We start from the raw sequence: 19347 nt of genomic DNA, 5'->3' as shown, positions 1-19347 counted from the left end.
TTAAAGTCTTGCAGCCCTGGCATTCTTCACCCCCGAAGGGGGAGAAGAAAAATAAAGAACTACTAACTATCTAACTAATGTGAACAATTTAGAACTATCTACAACACTAAGAGAAACGGGAACCATTAACTGCTCTAACAGAGAGACACGCTCCAACGACTGTCACAGGCGGTAAGAAGAAACTGAGGTGGGGGAGCACTGGCAGGGGTACTTATGCCCCGCCAAGGCAGCATCACTCCAGGGGGCGCCCTGCCAGCGCTACAGGTACCACTAGGGAAAACGCTCTGGAAGACGCAGTGCATGTGGTGCGCACACCTAATTCAAATGGACATGAGCAACCACTCAAAGAAGAACTCCTATTTTTCTAGGAGGGTGGTAAAGTCCTGGAATGGGTTCCCTAAGGAGATGGTGGAATCTCCAGCCCTAGAGGTTTTTAAATCTCATCTTGAAAAAGCCCTGGCTGGGATGATTTAGTTGGAGTGGATCCTGCTTTGAGCAGGGGGCTGGACTCAACTCTTGAGGTCTCTTCCCACCCTAGAATTCTATGATTTTATGATGCTTACAGAGATGGCAAGAGGTAGGGCAGGGGAAGGTCCTGGGATGGTGGAGGGGGGGTTGTCCCAGTCCCCACACACCTCCAGGGACATCCCTATCAGTAGTCCCTTCTGTCACAATATCATCCCTTCCCTGTTGTTGAGGGGTCCTGAGAGCAGTGTGTGACATGCACTGGAATGAAAAATGCACCCACCCCTCCCAAAGCTGGGGACAGAACTTAGGGGTCCTGGCCCCCAACCTCCCCTGCTCTAACCTAACATACCCCACTGCCTTCAGTGAACAGACACACACTCCAGCAGTTCTGACTGCCAGCTCCTACTGACATCCTGAATCAAACCAATCGGCCCCTCAAGGCAGGTATCTCACCCCCTATCAGATCCATGGGCCCATCTAGAACCATCTTCCCTGCACCTCCTCATGGCCCATGTACCCACCCATAGCTCCAGGATGGTAGTCCCCCACTCACACTGGTGTCACCCTTCACCTGCCAGGCTGTCCGGGATGCGCCGGAGTTGCTGGAGGCTCTGGTCCAGGAGGAAGCAGTAGCCATTGATGTACATGTTCTCCCCGCAGGCCCGGTGCACTGTGGGGCCGCAGGCCTGGGACACAAGGCACAGGGTCAGCAGGTATCCCTCTGAACAGAGCACTGAGGTGGGGGAAGAGAGACCGGGGCCTGCTCCATCCCCCACCATAGATATGCAGAGAAAGGCAGAGGACCCCCTTGGGAAAGACAGGACACCAGGACTGAGCATCCAACTCCCAGAAAGGGGAGAGGGGAGCCCCACATGGGCATCACCTATTTGCCACACACCTTGCAATGGCTACATTCAGCCACTGTCACCTGGTTGCCGGGCTCCCTGCTGTGTCCGTGCACAGTGACCATCACCATGGCAACAACCCCCCTTTCAATGCTTCCTGTTAAGTCAGCACAGTCACGAAGGCATCAGCCAGTTCCCTCCCTCCCATCATCATCTCACAGCCCCTATTGCAAAAGCGAGGCTACCTAGCTACCACCATTCCCTACTATGTTACTAGGTGGCCCCTTCAGTTACAGGTATTACCAAAAGCTCTTGCATAGTAACCATGTTGCCATGGTAACATCACCCAATTGTCATCTCTGCACCATTGTTTCAGCCACACCGACACCGCCCAGTTACTACCATCCGTGAGGAGTGGGCTTTGGGGGGGGAGCTGTCCCATGGAACCATAAAGGAATAATGCTGGACCCGAGTCCCAGCACCCATCTCCCCCGGGTGTGGTACCTACCAGGAACTGGGAACCTCGGGCAGCCAGAGATAAACCGAGAGACATGTTCGTGGCATCAGCAGGCCCTGAAAGGGCAGAGTAGGGCTGTCAGGGGGATTCGACCAGAACATCAGATAAATAAGGGGCCCAGACCGTTAAAAGTCCTGTTGGCAGGGCTGGAAGACTCCCCACCTGGCACCGCATGGCTCTCAGAAGCAGCGACGTCCTACACAGAGGGACAGGCAGGGAGACTCCATACACTGCCCCCACCTCATGCCCTGGCTCCACAGCTTTCATTGGCCAGGAATGCAGTCAATGGAAGCTGTGGGGGTGGCGCCTGCAGGCAGAGACAGCACCCAGTGCCAAGAACCACCTGGCCACCCCTAAGCCTACAAGCCACTTCCAGGGATCCCTCCAAGGTAACTGCTGCCCGAAGCCTGCACCTCCCACTCCTTCCCACACCTCAACTCCCTGCCCTTCCCACACCCAAACTCCCTCCTGGAGCCTGCATGTCCTCCTGCAAACCAACCCCCTGCCCAAAGCTGGTGAAATGAGCATGTGAAGTAGGGGAGTGACGAGCGGGCAAGGGACAGGACGGGGTGGATGGAGTGAGGCCTCAGAGAAGGGGCAGGGTAAGAGTTTCAGTTCTGTGGGGTTAGAAAGTTGACAACCTGAGGGAACAGATGCACCACAGGGAGAGCAAATAAACTCTCCTCCCATCCCAGAGAATAGGATAGGCTTGAGGATTTCTCACTCCCAGCTCCCCCTGCTCTAACCACTACACCCCGCACAACTGGGGACAGAACCCAGCGGTCCTGGCTCCCACCCCACAGCGCAGAGGCCCTACTCTGGATGGGGATCTCCTGGCAGCTTTTGGAGCGCACGTCACAGTTGTAGACTTTGCCGGTTTCATTCACATTTCCAATCTGCAGTGGGGCCCCAATAATCAACCTGTGGGAGAAAGCAGGGGAGTTCAGGAGATGCCTCATCACAGGCCCAGGAAGGGCAGCCCAGCCAAACAGCCCACTCAAGGGTGGGCACAAGTCATATGGGGCTCTGAGCCCATGTTTGGGCCTTACCCCCCAGTGCTGGAATTCCCAAGCTGCACCACGCTCTGCCCGAACCCCACGGCTGCCTCCTGGAAGGTGGTGGGTCCCTCCACATCCACGCTGAATCCACGGCTGGGGGCCAGCACTGCAGGGGTTAAACAGTCTCCAGTTAGAGTTTCCCCTGTGGAGAACAGGCAGGTGGCTGGGGGCCGGCTTCTTCTGGCTACAGGACTGAATTCCAGCTCCGCCCCCCCCAGACACACACACAGCTCTCTCCAAACCACCATGCCCCACTCCTCTCCCAATGCCAGGAATAGAACCTGGGTGTCCTGACTCCAGCTCCTCACCACCTATTCCCTGGTATCTAGCCCCTATATGACACACATCATTCCACACACTCATTGGCCTAAGGCCACTGCCGAACACCCCCACTGAAACATAAATCTCATAAGCAGGGCCCTGCTAAATCCACTGTCCATTCTGATCCACATCATGGTCACCAGATTTTAAAAATCACAGATTTCATGCTTGCAGCTCTTTTAATCTGAAATGTCACAGTGTTGAAATTGTCGGGATGCTCATGCAAAAAGGAGTTGGAGGATCACAAGGTTATTGCCAAGGGCATAAATGCCAACTTTCCTCTTTCTGAGGAGAGTTCAACTCTACACACACACACACACACACACACACGCACACACCCCTGCCCTGTTCAGACAGACAGCGACGGGATTAGTTCTTTTGGCCACAGCATCACATTGCTGAGTTTGTGTCACAGGAGCCAGAGCTGAGACGCACCAAGCTCAAGTCACACACACCACCAAACAGCCTACACTGAACCCCAAACACAGAGGGTAGCCAACTCCCCGGATGCATCGCCACCCCTGTAGGACTGGCCAGGGGCAGTGGGGAAACCCCTCCCTGACTGGTCGCCCTTTCCGCCTCCTCGGGAAAGGCAGCCAATCAGGCAAATGAAATTGTGGGAGAGAAGTAGGAAGTGGCGATAATCTGTCAGGGTGGCTCTGCTCTCCTCCCCACTCTCCACCCTGCAAGCCCAAACCTGTGGAGCAGAGATTCCTGCTGGGAAGTAATAAAATTCCTCCAGATTTGCAGGAGGGGCAGACGTGGGGGAAGTTAGATGCAGAATTGGGGGGGGGCGAGCTGGAAACTTTGGGGGCTGGATGGAGAAAGGGCAGGGTCAGGCAATTTCAATCTTCCCTTCATGCTGCTTTCAGCCCTGTCTCTCAAACTCACCAATCCCAGCTCCAAGTCTGCCCACCACCCCAAAGTCTGCCTGCCCTTATGCCCTGCAAGGTTCCAGCTTCACAGAGATGTGACATTGAAAAAAAAAAAGAATCTGTGGTGACTTTTATACCAAGACTTTACCAACCATGTCCCCTTCCTACCCACAAACCCTAGCCTTGGCCCACATCCTACCAGGCACACCTGCCCAAAGTATAGTATAGCCCTCTACCAATACATTCTCCTGCTCTCATGTTTAACTCACAATTGTGAAGGACTTGTATCTTACATATGCTCACAGTCACTACGAGACAGAGAGCTGGTGCTAGGCATGTGACCAGTGCTTGTGTTTAAAATGTTTGGGGCAGTGCTCTGTCTAGTGTTAACAATGGTCCTGCTGGAACACGTTGCCATTTGTTTTCACAAATTTAACCTTGGATGCCAGCCCCCCTTGCTATCGCCTGATGAGAAGCTATGCAGGGCATGGAAACAGCCTCACAAAATTCAAGAGGATTTTTTGCATGACATCATGCTTCAAGCTGCTGAAAAGAAAAAAACTGAAGGAGCAGAGGGACAGTGAGAGGAAGGAATAAAAGAACATGGAGCAGTTCCTAAATATTATGGAGCACCAAGCAGACATGCTTGCACTTGAAACGGGGCAGCTGTGTGACTGCTCCCCCTGCAGCCAGCATCCCAAAGCTGTTTTCCATTCATTCCTCACACCACCAAAACAATTTGACCATCACCCTGTCCCTAGCCAGAACCTGCCAGACTCCATACCTCGCCTCTCACTGTCCTGCCCTGCAGATGCCCACAGGCAACCAATGCACACAGCCCCCATCCCTATGCACGTTAGCTCTGAGGAACTGCAGCCTCCATTGCACTGCACGAGACAACAGGGCTGTATACGAAACCTGCTGGACACATGCAAACTTGTAAACATCCTTGGGGTCTCACTTCTTCTGTCATGAATAAGAACTGCAAGGGAGAGTTTGACTTACCTGGAGTGCGAGGAAAGCATCAAGCTAACTTGGAGCTGCAACTGAGGGAGGAGGGCTTTAGACATTCAGCCAATTAAATGCATATAAGCAATTTCAAACAAGAGAGGGGTTTTTTCCCTTTGTTTGGAGTCAAGCAGCAGTTTCCCAGCAGGTACAGAGCAGGAGAGATGGACTCTCTCAGGAACAGAATCCTTGAATTCATTAAAATGTGAAAGTAGGAAAAAGTTTAGCTAGCCTGTTGGGTTTTGTTTTCCTTGTTTGGGGGTTTGGAAATCTCAGCTGGTAAAGTGTTTTTCTCTTCTGTTTTATAACTAAGAACTACAATCCAGGAAGAATCCCTGAATCTATTTCAATTCATGGCTTTTAACACCCAGTCATTTACTATGCTTGCAACAGTAGTCTTGTTTTAATAATAAAAGTGTTTCCTCTTTTGTTTAGTTAATAGTTATTGGTTAATTTTTGTGTCCTTAAACTTACATGCCTACGTGAAATCACTTTACTGGGAGATCCAGAGCCCTGTTGTCTCTGCTGATTATCTGTTTATTTCTTCTACTCCTAGCAGAACAGAGATGAGGACAGCAAGAGCTTTGTCACAAGTCTCAAGGGCACTGAAACCAGACAAGTTACAGAGCCAGAGTTTATTCTATTAGCCAGCCCCCATTATTTACACTCAAAACGACAGGTTGGAGAATTGATCCATGACATCTTCCCATCCCTCTTCCCTCCCAGCAAGTACAGGTGTGTCATGCTGCATGTGTGTTTTACGTTTCTTGTTTTTAATAAATGAAATTGTTGTATTTCAAAACAATCTTTATTCTACCGCATGAAAGCAAGCAGGCAAGCACATCACTGCAAAGCAAAGGTCACTTTAGCACAAAGTGCATCATATGGACCAATCAAAATAATCCCTTTGCAATGCAGCCACTGCACTCCCATGTGTGGCAACACATATTACTGACTTTCAGCATCAAATTGCTGCCTCAAGGCATCTCTAACCCTTCTTGCCCTGCACTGGGCTCCTCTAACAGTCCTGATATTGGACTTTTCAAACTCAACCTCCAGGCACTGAGCCTCAATGGTCTAACTGAGTGAAGCTTCCCCCAATCCTTTCCATCAATATTATGGAGGGTATAGCAAAGGACTATATCTATAGGATGTTGCATGAGCCATGTCTAGCTTCTCATACAAACATCGCCAGCAGGGGCTGGAACACACAAAATCTACTAGGCTGAGTCCTCCTAGGCTCTGGTATGCCAGGGGAATATGGAGAGTGTCTTTCTCCTCAGTTGAGTGCCATGTCAGTGAGGGTTTTTTGTGTATGGCTCCCAAATGAATTTTCTGTGGGTCAGTGGCCCCCGATCCAAAAAAGGTTCCCCAACCCTGCTTTAGAGAAAGATCCCATCTTCGTTTAAAATTGCCCATGACAGGGAATGCACCAGGACCCCTGGTAAACTGCTCCAGTGTTCAATTCCCCTCACTGTTAAAAATTTGTACCTTCTTTCCAGTCTAAATGTGTCTTGCTTCATCCATTGGATTGTGTTAGTCATTTCTCTGCTAGATTGAAGAGCCAATATGTGTTCTCCGGAAAGGTATTTACAGACAGAGATCAGCACCCCTTAGCCTTCATTTTGTTAATCGAAATAATGGTAGCCTCAAAGAACTCAGTCTATCAGGTGGGTTTTCTAATGCTTCAGTCAGTCTCGTGGCTGTTCTTTGAGCCTCCTCAAATTTAGTAACGCCCTTCTTGAACTGTGGGCTACAGAACTGGCTGCAGAAGGGGCCAGTGGTCACACCAGGGCCAAAGGCAGAGTAAAATAATGTCGCTGCTCCTACCCAAGCACCTTGGCCCAGGCTGTTCTCGGTCTCTCTGCCACATCTCTCAATTAGTGCTTGCGTCATGGGAGCCAGAGCTGAGACCCACCAAACTCATGCCACACACAAAACATCAGGCAACCAATCAGTAGCAAAAGCAAGTCCCTAACACACAGCGTAGCCAACTCCCCCAATGCAGCGCTCCCCTCCCTTCTGCCCTCTCCATCCCTGCAAACCCAGGCCTGTGAAGGAGAGTCCCTTTGGAGCTGCCCCCCTTAGACCTGGAAGATGGTAAATACCCCCCTCCCAGAGCTGTAAGAGGCAAAGTGGGGTTGGGCAGTTGGGGACCAGGAAGAAAGGAGATGAAGGTAAGAGAAATTCCCCATTCTTCCCTTCATCCTTTTCCAGGCCCCATCTCCCAGTCCTAGCCCATCCCCCTCATCCTCAGTCACCCCAAAGCTTCCCCCGTCCATCCCCTGATGGACCCAGGCCTCACTGACAAACGCTATGTGACACTGCAGGAGGGGGGAGTTGCTGTGGTGTTACAGGACTGAGCAATTGCAGAACTGCATCCACTACATACCTGCTGGACTTTCCCCCCAACACCCACACACCCACATCCTATCAAATGTGGTGGTTCCCCTCCCCCATGCTTGATCAAAACTGGCTTGTGACTCTAGATGCGCATACCTCAGAGATGCTTTGGACAAAACACCTCATGTAACCTATCCGTTTTAATGTTACAGGCTGCTGGGGCTGCCTGGACTATTTTGGTGCTTGTATCATTCCTGTATGTGAAGTTAGAATTACGAAGTGTGAATCTGGTTATAGTTTTCAGAGTGGTAACGAGATCCAATACCCATGCCCCCCAAAGCCTAACAACTTGGTGATCAACTCATCGACTTGTAAAAAGCCTTGTTTGTCCTGTAAGTCAAAACAGTGGTTGGTCCTAGGAAATCATGTGACCATACCACCTGGGACTGGCATCCATTTTGAATTGGGTATTTTTCCAAGTGGGGGGGAGTGTAAAACAAAAGAGTCCCACGTTAGGGGACAGTCTATGTAAGCACAGGGAAGATATCAGCCCTTGGTCTTCAGCTACCCTGGGAAACTGCCTGATAGACCTTAAAAGGATACAAAGAACTTTAAAGAGGGCTGAGAATCTCTCTCTGACTTGAAGATTATGTGTGACATAAGAACAGCTATTTAGGGTAAGAATTTGTGTGCAATAAGCTTTTAGGGCAATTAGAACTAGCTATGCATTTTTTTTTTCATTTTAATTCTGTAACTTACTTAGATCTGTTTTCACTTGCAACCACTTAAATCCCACTGTTTGTGCTTAATAAAGTACTTTTGCTTACTCGTGTAACAATTGGCATACTGTAACAATTGTTACCTGGGGGAAACAACTACTGTGCATCTCTTTTACATTGATAAAGGAGGCTTTCCTGATGAGCTTTCACTGGGTAAAACTTTTATATAGAAAAAAATGTATTTGGGTTTTTGATCCCTTTTGTGGGCTGAATTCCTGGATGCTGAGCCCTAGACCTGCAACCTTCCAGAGCTGAAGTGGTTCAGTGTCTGCATTGCTCTGCAGGGAGGCAGTTACCCCAGCTCTGTGCCTGGTCTGGAGGAGACCAGAGGATCTGGCCCAGCAGGACAGAGTGGCGGAGAGCCTCAGGGAGAGCAAGGCGGGTGTCAGTGGCATGATCAGTACACTAAGGAACAATTCTAAGGAGCCTTCTGTGACTGCAGCCCATCACACCGAACACACAACCGCACAGAGAAGGGCAGTCGCACCTGTGCCCACTCCCATCCGAGAGTCAGGAGGACCAGAATGCAGAGGGAACTGAACCCAGGAGTCCACATAACCAGCCCTCCCTGCCCCTCAGACACGAGAGACCTGTTCTCCTCCCAGACCTAAGGAAAAAACAGGAGTCCTAGTGCACAGGCCCCAGGCTGTAACCCATCAGACCCCACTCCTCTCCCAGTGCCAGCTGAGGACAGGACCCAGGGCTCCTGAGCCTCCAGCTGTTCACATCCCCCTGCCATAGGGGCACTCGCTGGGCACCCATGGGGAGGAGCCCAGCTCTTCCCAATGCCTGTGGCTGGCACTTACCTGTGCAAAAGTAGAAGAGCAGAGGCAGGGGGTCCATCCTGTGCTAGGCTGAGGGGGTGCAAATGCTCTCCTAGGACATGTGAGGTTTCAGGATGCTGCCTGGCAAGGAGATAACAGCTCAGAGGATGGAGAAGTTATATATGAAAAAAACCTCAGCGGGGGGAGGACTTAGGGTGTTAGAGGGAGGGAGCAGAAAAGAAAGGAACAAATAACTGAGTGTCTCAAAGTAGTGAGATACACACAGCTACAAACAAACAAAAAACACCGACCAAACATGACTTGAACTCCACCCTGGTCAGTGGTCAGCTAGTTATTTTACATGATTGCATGCACTTTCCAGCACTAAGACAACCACAAACATATTTTTTTACATTCAGGGATGACCACTACACAAGATCCACTCTCCCAGACATTCCCACAGGGAAGCAGGGCTCTGATAGGCAGGGACCAGGATAGAGGAAACTCAGGGAACAGGGTAAGTTTCGACAGCAAACTGGGTTCACTTCTTGTAAGTTGCATTGCTGCGGGAGGCGAGCCAGCCCCTGTACCCCTGCCCTGCTGGTGACTGTAGCTCAGTTCTAGGCGAGGAACCCCTGAGCCCCAACCAATGTTCCCTCCAATGTTTTCCATCCATATGTGGAATAAGTTTTTCTGTGCACTGCGGCATGTGTGAATGTGCACCACCAATAGAAACATACACTGCCAGTGGTGGGAGCTTTGCAATAAGCCAGGAAGCATTGGAATCTCACCTGGGCAGCCTTCCAAGTGCTCAGCACTGGCCCCACACCAAATGCAGGCGTATCTCAGTGGTGGGCTAGTTACCCTGTATAAACAGCCTCCCTCCTCTAGAGACAGCTGAGGCCCAGTCACTCCATGGTCCAGAGGAAAGCAGAGACGACAAATGGTCAGTTCAGAAAAAAGCAGGAACTAGAGATGCTTCTAATTTTTCCAGTTCCCACCTGCAGGGCCATGAGTGACCATGCCCAGGGCTCAGGGGCACCATCTGAGGGCCACAAGTTGGCAGGCCTGGGCTGCCAGAGGGGGGCTGAGCCAGTGCTGGCAAGCTCGGGGCTGGTGCTCCTGGCCAGCTGGGCAGAAGGGGTGGGCGTTGCTTCCCAGAACTGCCAACCTGGCAAGGAGTCACAGGCAACAGAGCTCACCCCTGCAAAGCCAACTGGCCAGCCTCTGGGTCTTCCTTTCCCACATAACCTCTCCCCTCCAGCTCGATGATGGGGGGTGACCCCAGGGCTCAGAAACTCCTCCCTGTGCACCCCCATTGGGATCTGGGGCCCAAAGCTGGTCTTCGCGCCCTGCCCCCAGACTGCTGCTGTCAAATTCAAGGAAGCTGGCTGTGACGGACCGGGCCATGTCTGGGCACAGCTGAGGGCGTCCGCTCAGGGCAAATTGCTCAAATCCGGGGCTCCTTACAGCCCCCCTGACTGGTGACCTCTCCAAATAGGCCACAAACCAGTCTCACAGAGCGCTTCAGCTGCCTGCCTGAAGCCTCACGAGCAAAACCCCTCCGACACCCCAGCAATATCCGTGCCCCAAATGGCCCCGGGCCTATACACAGTTGGGGGGTCCTAGCACCCAATCCCACCTACCCCGAACAAGTTCTGTCCGGTTCCAAGAAACCAGCCACAGATCCCTGGTCAATTTACCCTCTGGACCTTATCCACAAATCACGCTGGGCCAATCCTTTAGAATATATATCTAAAGGTTTATTATTACAATAAAGAAAAGCATGAGAGTCAGGTTATTAAAGTACAGTACGTTACATGCACCGAATCTCCCAGTTCTCGATGCAGGCTCTAGCAGAGGTGTTGCAGCTGCTGGTTTAAAAGTTCTTGTTGCACATCCTATCATCAGGATGGGTTCACAGGTCTTCCAGGCTCTTCGATCCCTGCAGTGCTGCCTCTGGGATGAAGTGCTGAGCTGAGAACAAAATGGCATCGACCACATTGCCTCTTTATACCCCCTTCCTGCCTCTTCTGGTATGCAGCAGGTCACCTGGTCCTCAGCCTCTCTCTGCTGGCCGCTCTTAGATGTCCGCCCTCATGCTTTAGGTGTGTCTTTGGGCCATCAAGTGCCATTGTTCCACAGGGCTTCACTACTCAGCCTGTCCATAGCAATGCTTAACCACATTCAGAGAAATATTCAGCTTCCACACAGATTACAGATCTACACACACAGACATTATATACTCACATAAATAGTGTACACAGGATCAGAAAACAACAAGCTTCCATTCAATACCCCACATGGCTCCCTTTTATACCAATTTCTGGGGCCAACACCCCCACCTAGGGGTGCAGCAGCGATCTGGCTGCTTCCCTCCAATTCGGTAATGTGACACTGGCACCATTTCTCTGGAATCCTGAGGCATGCAATTCTGCACCAGCTACCACAGATGGGAAAGTAGCAAAACCACTCACAGAGCCAACTCCCTGTTCCACATTTAAGAACACTCCACCGGGCCCTCAGTCATGGTCTTGTGCCCTTAAGCCTCAAGGCAACAACAATATGCTTTTTGGGCTGAGCCATTATACTGGGATCCCTCTGCTGGTTCTCATTCAACCCTACTATGAGGGGAATTCCCAAAACTCTCACATCAAAAATCAATCCAAAACCTGGGTGCATGGAGTTTGAGGAACAAGACACAGATCTTACAGGCCAGAATGGGATAACCCTATAGAAAGGGCACAGTCCCTATTGGCTCAGGAATTTACATCCTGGCTCCCTGTATGAGATTGCAAAAGTTACTGAGGCCTTGTCTACAGTGAACTGTTTTGTTGTCAAAACCTGCCCTTTGGCACAAGAACAGTGAGAGCATTTACACTGTGGTGTGACTGTTGTCAGGAAAAACACTTCACCCCATGAGAGACTTGTCTTTTTCCCTCCCTTTATTGTCAACAAAGAGCCAGTGTGGACTCTGATGTTTGTTTTGTTGAGAGAACTGACTTCTGCCAATATCTCACAATGCCTGCCCTGATAGTTGTGCTCAGTGTTTTGTGATCTCTGCTGCCCTGCAGACATGTGCCCCTCCCCTGTCAAAGATCCAGTATCTGACAGCTGAGTGAGGTGCTCCATTTGGGGAACAGACAAAGATCAAATCATTCAAATGCTCCTGTTTGGCCCTGCACTGGCAGACTACTGCTGCTGCAGGGGGAGGGCAAGAGAGACTGCTGTGCTGTTTTGATATTCCTCAGCACAGAGAGCTCACAGAGTTACAAGAGAATCCCAAGAAGTGCAGGGATCAGCTCTGCCTTTCCACAACACCGCCCTGTGGGATGTTTATCCACATTGCTTTGCTCTGTCTGTCGTCAGGGTGCTAGCAATGTGGCTAAAACATGTCCACAATGAGAGGCAGAAGAAATGGTTTGATGGGTTTTCACTTTTGGCAACTTTTGCATGTCAACGGGACTTTTGTCACCAAACCTTCACAGTGCAGACAGGGCCTGAATCTCTCTAGAGCTCAGCTTTCCCCAGCTAAGGCTAATTAGCTTTCCTGTGTCCAATTAGACTGAGTTCTTCAGGGCAATGATCCTCTCTCATTATGCCCTTGTGCAGCATCCAGCACTGTTTGGACTCTGACCTTCATCAGTTTTCTGTGCAGCACCCCAGAAAGACCTGGTAGAAAGGAACAGAGTGGTTCCATGACAGACCAGCAGACAACTTGGGAGGGTTGGGGCAATGAACAGGGTTTATAACAAGGACTCAAGTCAGCATTAGGTCTCTGAGTATCTCTAGCTCCTACCACATACCGAGTTTAGTCTAATTAAAACCTGGCTTCCTTTTCCTCCCCTTTAAGTGTGAGAGTGAGGGGGCTGAGCTGAAAAATTCACACATCAATTTCACAATCTATTCAGATGTAGATTCGCAGCCTCTGGTGTGCAATACCAACACCTTTCTGAGATAATCCCCCCTCTCCTATATCTGCAGGACCAATCTGGCAGCACCCGAGCTGTTTTGCCCCACGAGTCCCCAAGTCAGCCGCTGCTGAAACTGACCAGCAGCTGACTAGGGGAAGCCTGGGGCAGAGCAGCTCCAATTGTCCAGCTGCCTGGAGCACTTCCGGGTTCCAGGTGGTGCCAGACTAGCAGGAGTGCCGGACCACTAGATGCCGGACAACTGTAGTTTTACTGTATAAACAGGCAGAGATAACAAAAGGCTTGTCCTTAAAATTAAATTAAGGCCAAGCCCCACCTTACCTGAGCTGAGGACTAGGGCTTCCACACAGTGTGACCCCAACCTTCCCTGGCCACAGGAGAGCTGTGCAGCAGGGCCCGAGACCCACTCAGGCAGCTGGGCAGTGTAGGCATTTGGGAAGGCAATGCCTTTCCTTGCCTACCTTACCCACCTCCTATGGAGTGGCCCCTGCAGGGAAAGAGAAAGGCTCACCCCATAGCACCCTGGCCAGGACCAGCAGCTGCAGCCCTGCACATGGTACAAATCCCCCAGACAGGCTCCCCAGCTGTGCCCCTTCTCAGCTTTGGGCTCAGCACCCCCACACTCGGGAGTTCAAGGGGCTTTGGGCTAGCTCTGGAGGGATGTGGGTGGGGGAGTCCACAGAATCTCCATCCCCCAACCATGGCACCCTGAGTGGTCACCCAGCTTACTGGCCTTAGGCAGGCCTGGCCTCCCAAAGGTGTGGAACACCCCACTCACCATGCCACCCTCACTTCTAAGCTGCCTTTGAAGCTGGGTGCCCAGGTAGCAACTGCTGCCCTCCAGCCACTCAGTTCTGAAGGCAGTGCTGCTGCCAGCAAGGCCATGTCAGCACCACAGAGTTTTTTCTGGGATACCTCTGCTGTGTCCAAGGAACATGTCTGCTCTTCCCAAAAAAATTTTGGAAAAGCAGATGCATTTTTTTCGGTAGCCCTGTAAACCTTGTTTCATGAGGAAGGGATGTGCCGAAAAAAGGGGTTTTTCCAACATCTAGCCCCATGAAGACTGCTGTGGGTCCAAGTGAGGGGCCCCAGCAGGCCCCTGGTGGGGGGCAGGACTTGAGGAGGGGCTGTGGAGTGTAGTGAGGGGCCGCAGCACACCTGGGCGGCAGGACTGGAGCAGGGGCTGTGGGTCAGAGAGAATGGCCCTGGCAGGCCTTGCAGGGGACAGGACTGGAGAAAGGGCTCTGGGGCGGAGTGAGAGGGGGTCTGGAAGAGCAGGGGGGAAGGCAGTTTTGGGGCAGAGTGAGGGGCTCCGGCAGGCCTGGTGGGAGACAGGACTTGAGGGATGTCTGGGGGTCAGAGTGAGGAGCCCCAGCAGGCCTGGTGGGGAGCAGGACTGGAGGAGGGGGCTGTGGGTCAGAGTGAGGGATCTCAGCAGGCATTGTGGGGGGGCATGGGGCTGAGTGAGGGGGCCCCAGCAGGCCTGGTGGGGGGCAGAACTGGGGGGAGTCGTGGGGCGGAGTGAGAGGCCCCGGCAGGGCAGGCATGGCGCTGTGGGGCGGAGTGGGGGGGCCCCGCAGGCCGGGGGGGTGCAGGCCACAGCTGCTGGCGGAGGGCTGGCGCTGCCGGGGTTAAGGCACCCGGGAAGGGGCGGGACGCAGCTCGGCCAATGGCTGCGCGGCCATGGCGCGCCGTGGGAGCAGAGCAGCCATGGGGCCCGAGGAGCGAGCCGCGCTGCTGCATGTGTCGGGGGTCAGCGCGCTCGGCCTGGCCGTGGTGGCCGCCGGCGCGCTGGACAGCGTGGCCGTGGAGGTGGGCTACGGGCACTACGCTGAGCCCCCGGTGCCCTGGCTGCCCGCCGCGCTGGCCATGCCCTGCAACTCGCTGGTGAACCTGGGCTACGTGGCGCTGGGCTGGCGCTGGTTTCCCCGGCGCGGGAGCGGGCGCCCCCGCTACCTGCAGGCCGTCTTCGCCCTGATGGCGCTGGGCTACGGCCCGCTGCAGTGGGCCCGGCTCTGGAGCCAGCACCCGCGGCTGGCGGTGCTGGACCAGTGGGCGACCCTGCCCATCTTCGCCTGGGCAGGGCTGTGGTGCCACGTCCTGGCGCAGGGCTGGGAGCCCCGCTGTGCGGGACTGACCATGGCTGCCTCGCTGCTCAGCTACAGCCTGGCCCTGGCCCACTCCCGCGGCTTCGAGGTGGCCCTGGGCGCACACGTGGCCGGCGTGGCGGCGGCGGCATGGCGGGCGCAGCGGCGCCGGGGGGACGCGGCCTCAGGCTGGACTGCAGCAGCTGGCTTCACCGCTTGCCTGGGCTTCGTGGCGCTGAAGCTGGCAGACCTGTGGCTGGCGCAGTGGGGCCCCTTCCAGCGACTCAGCGGCCACTTCTGGTCCAAGGTGTGCGATGTGCTGCAGTTCCACTGCGCCTTCCTCTTCGCCACGCGCCTGGGCGCCCCCCGCCCGTGATGGAGACCCGCAGCCACCTTCGTGACTGGCCCCCAAGCCACCCGCCGCAGGAGCCTTTGTGACCCGCCCCGAGCCGCCAGGCCCAATAAAGAGCCCCCACAACTGCGGGAGTCTTTGTGCCCAGCCCGCGCAACAGAGGTGGGAGTCTCCTGGCTACAGTCACACAGCCCCCAGACCCCTCACTCTGCTTCTGGTCCCCCCGGCCCCCCCACTGACCTGGCCCCCCCACTGACCTACCCCACCCCTTGGCTAAACCCCATGAGCACACCCGCACTCCAAGGCACACTCCCTGCTTTACCAGCAGCAGTTGCAAGTCAGGAGTGAGGAGCTCCAGCAGGGGCTGTGGCTCAGGGCCCTGGCAGAACAGGGCCGGGGGGCTGTGACTAGGAGTGAGGGGCCATGGCAGAATGGGAGGGGGTTGTGGGTTGGGCCCCAGCAGGATTTGTGGGGGCACTGCTGGGGGTCAGAGTGAGGGACCCCAGCAGGGCTGCAGGGGCTGTGGGTTGGAGTGAAACAAAGGATCATTTGATGATCCTGAAACCATTGCCAGACACTCTGGTTAACAGGAAACAAAGGGTAAGAATAAAGGGTCAGTTTTCAGAATGGAGAGAAGTAAATAGAGTGTCCTCTAAGAGCTTGTACTGCTGGGCTGTGTCTAGACTGGCCAGTTTTTCCAGAAAATCAGCCGCTTTTCCGGGAAAAACTTGCCAGCTGTCTACACTGGCCGCTTGAATTTCCACAAAAGCACTGACTTCCTACTGTAAGAAATCAGTGCTTCTTGTGGAAATACTATTCTGCTCCTGTTCAGGCAAAAGTCCCTTTTGTGCAAAGCTTTTGTGCAAAAGGGCCAGTGTAGACAGCTCAGTTTTGTTTTCCGCAAAAAAGCCCCGATCCAGAAAATCATGCCAATCTAGACACAGCCCTGTGGTATTAGGCCATTTGACATTCATACATGGTCTGGCATTTGCAGAGGATACAAAATTACTCAGGATAGTTCAAACCAAAGTGACTGCAAAGCATGACAAAGGGATTTCACAAAACTAGGTGACTTGGCAGCACAATGGCAGATGAAATTCAGTGTTTAAAGCAAAGTAATAACAAAATAGAATCCCAACTGCACATACAAACTAGGCCGGCCCACAACATTTTGGCATCTGAGGCGGGGAGTTCAAATGACACCCCCATACTCCCTCGCTTAGGCCAAAACTTTGAAAGGTCTAAATTCTGCCTTCTGCCTGTTCTACTCCTCTCATGGTTCTGTTCTGCTACCTACATATGCACCAGCAGCAGACACAATTTTCTACACTCGAGTCCTAGTGCTGCCCCCCCACCCACCCACAGTGTGGCACCTGAGGCGGCTGCCTCAGTTCGCCTCATGGTAAGGCCAGCCCTGCATACAAAGAGATGGTACCTATGGCACTCTCATTCTCCTACTTCAAAAAACTTAAAAGATTATCTCCACTCATCAAGGGGACAGACACAACCAAAGACAGTAGCTGTTCTTAGCGTGCATCAGAGTAGTATGAGGTAACAAATGTAAATAAGATTGCTGAGAGTTTCAGCCAGAAAGTTACAACAAGGCACAATGTCTTTAAACTGGGATGTTAGTGAAGAAAGCTTGTAGGTGATTGCAATGACATTAATACACTGTCATCCCAGAGAATGTAATTATAGAATCATAGACTATTAAAATGCGAAGGGACCTCAAGAGGTCACCAAGTCCAGTCCCCTACATTTAGGGAAGGATCAAGCACCATCTACTATATTTAGTCCATAATAGAACTCTCTCAATAACTAAAATATGAAAGTTTATAAATATGCAGAAAATAGCCTCCCCCCAACACGAGTACCCACCCACAAAACCAAGAGTTAACATCTAGTCATATCAGGCAGCAGCCCTGCAGAGCTGGGCTCCCATCTGGCAGCCACAGAGTTTTCTGTAAGTTGAGGTTCCTAGAAATGGGGCTGACTGAGCCCTAGGAGGGTCCACGGGCAGTGCGTGAAGGCTCAGCTGGGGAAAGCAAGCCAAAGTCCTACTCCTGTCCAAAGCCATACCCCTTTCCCCAAGACCATGCCCCTTTAACAACCTCCCATTCCCAGCCAAGCCCCATCTTACCTCAGCTGAGGGTTAGGGCTTCTACATGGTAGGACCCCAACCTTCCCTAGCCACAAGAGAACTGTGCAGCAGGGACTCAGCCTCTCCCGAACAGCTGGGCAGTGTAGGCATTTGGGATGGCAATACCTTTCCCGGCTTACATTACCCACTGCCTATGGAGTGGCCCCTGCAGAGAAAGAGAAAGGCTCACCCCACACCAGCCTGGCCAGGACCAGCAGCTGCAGCCCGGCACATGGTATAAACCCTTAGACAGGCTACCCCAGCTGTGCCCCTTCCCAGTTTTGGGCTCAGCACCCCCACACTCGGGAGTTCAAGGGGCTTTGGGCTAGCTCTGGAGGGATATGGGTGGGGGAGTCCACAGAATCTCCATCCCCCAACCATGGCACCCTGAGTGGTCACCCAGCTTACTGGCCCCAGGCAGGCCTGGCCCCACAAAGGTGTGGAACACCCCACTCACCATGCCACCCTCACTTCTAAGCTGCCTTTGAAGCTGGGTGCCCAGGCAGCAACCGCTGTTCTCCAGCCGCTCAGTTCTGAAGGCAGTGCTGCTGCCAGCAAGGCCATGTCAGCACTGCAGAGTTTTTTCCGGGATACCTCTGCTGTGTCCAAGGAACATGTCTGCTCTTCCGAAAAAAATTTGGAAGAGTAGATGCGCTTTTTGGCATCCATGTAAACCTCATTTCATGAAGAAGGAGGGATGTGCTGAAAAAAGGTATTTTTTTTTGTGACATTTGGCCTCGTGTGCACAGGCCAAATGCCAGAAAAGCCTCTTCTGACAAAAGAAGTGGGAAAATGTACGCAAATTGCAATTTGCTTACCTTTTTCCATAACTACACTGCAGTCTAGACACAGCCCAAGAGTGCAAAACTAAGAGTAGCAATACTGTGACACCCCCTTCATAACCTTGGGATTCCCCCCATCACCTCTTTTTTGAATTAGGGCTCCCCCAGTTAACACTGAAATTTTAGGCTTAAGTATCTGCAGCCATAAAATAGACCATCTTTAAAGGCTCATGGCTGTGAAATGGACCAAAATTGACCATGAAATTGATAGAGCCCTACCTATAGGTTTAACTTCTGATACAAGTGAATTGGGATAAGTGACAAAGTCGCTCACTGCTGCTATGGCATCCCCTCCTACTCTGGGAATAGATCTTCTAGTCAAAACCCCTTCCCGCAGCTGCACACTGTTAGCACAGAGAATTTTACAGCATGCTCTTAGCACTGCTTCATGTTATTTTGAAATAAGGGGAGTTAATTCAAAATAACTCCCCAGCGTCAACATGCCCCTATGGTCCTTACTCAGATACTTCCCTCAGTAGCTATCACCCTTTTGTTTAGTTTCCTGAGCTGGGATTCTAACTGGGAACCTGGAGAGCCAGTGATGTCACCCTCAACTTCTCCATCATCAGGTTTTGCTAATTGCTGCTGTGAAGCCTGCTTTAACTGGCTTTCCCTTCTTGGGCCTGATTACAGGCAGTCCCCGGGTTACGTACAAGATAGGGACTGTAGGCTTGTTCTTAAGTTGAATTTGTATGTAAGTCAGAACTGGTACATATTGTAGGGGAAACGCTAGCCAAACATTTCTCCAGAGCTCAGTTTTATTCTCCCACACCTCACTTCCCTCAGTCCTTTATTCTCAAGCTGAAGTGTCTGCTGAAAAAAGCCGCTCCACGTCTCCCTGGTCTGCTGGGGGGAGGGGGGGCGCGCTAGCTTCCCGTCTCCCTAGTCTGCTGGGGGGAAGCAGCTAGCGCGGGGTTGCCTCACCCCGTTTGTAAGTAGGGATCCGATGTAAGTCGGATCCATGTAACCCGGGGACTGCCTGTATTTTGTATTTTTAACAAGGAGACTTGCTGGTT

General features: G+C 52.5%; 2 protein-coding genes across 8 annotated transcripts in view; one reads left to right on the top strand and one right to left on the bottom strand.

Annotated features, from left to right (window-relative positions):
- LOC102462624 (integrin alpha-D) overlaps positions 1-19347 on the bottom strand; it is a 67289-nt gene that overhangs the window by 39196 nt on the left and 8746 nt on the right. For 2 of the 7 annotated variants that reach the window (XM_075928884.1, XM_075928883.1), the window contains exons 2-6: positions 9021-9119; positions 2880-2994; positions 2648-2751; positions 1822-1886; positions 1040-1154 (exon numbers count right to left, since the gene is read on the bottom strand). In XM_075928884.1, coding sequence (XP_075784999.1) covers positions 1040-1154; positions 1822-1886; positions 2648-2751; positions 2880-2994; positions 9021-9057 — 436 coding nt within the window. In that variant the 5' untranslated portion in view covers positions 9058-9119. Of the gene's footprint in view, positions 1-1021; positions 1155-1821; positions 1887-1992; positions 2752-2879; positions 2995-5566; positions 5698-9020; positions 9120-19347 lie in introns of those variants that run through there. The other 5 variants (XM_075928886.1, XM_075928885.1, XM_075928888.1 and 2 more) reach the window with 4 other exon arrangements.
- Positions 14612-15478, top strand: TMEM187 (transmembrane protein 187). Its single transcript, XM_075929109.1, has one exon. The coding sequence runs from the start codon at positions 14621-14623 to the stop codon at positions 15371-15373; it is 753 nt and encodes a 250-aa protein (XP_075785224.1). The 5' UTR covers positions 14612-14620; the 3' UTR covers positions 15374-15478.

The sequence above is a fragment of the Pelodiscus sinensis genome, chromosome 4, assembly GCF_049634645.1.
Source record: "Pelodiscus sinensis isolate JC-2024 chromosome 4, ASM4963464v1, whole genome shotgun sequence".
Lineage (NCBI taxonomy): Eukaryota > Metazoa > Chordata > Testudines > Trionychidae > Pelodiscus > Pelodiscus sinensis.
The sequence above is the reverse complement of the archived record's forward strand: the minus strand, read 5'-3'. Positions and strand labels throughout refer to the sequence as shown.

Bases quoted from the DNA above. Each gene is read 5' to 3' on its own strand.
- TMEM187 (XM_075929109.1), top strand. From the start codon at position 14,621: ATGGGGCCCGAGGAGCGAGCCGCGCTGCTGCATGTGTCGGGGGTCAGC.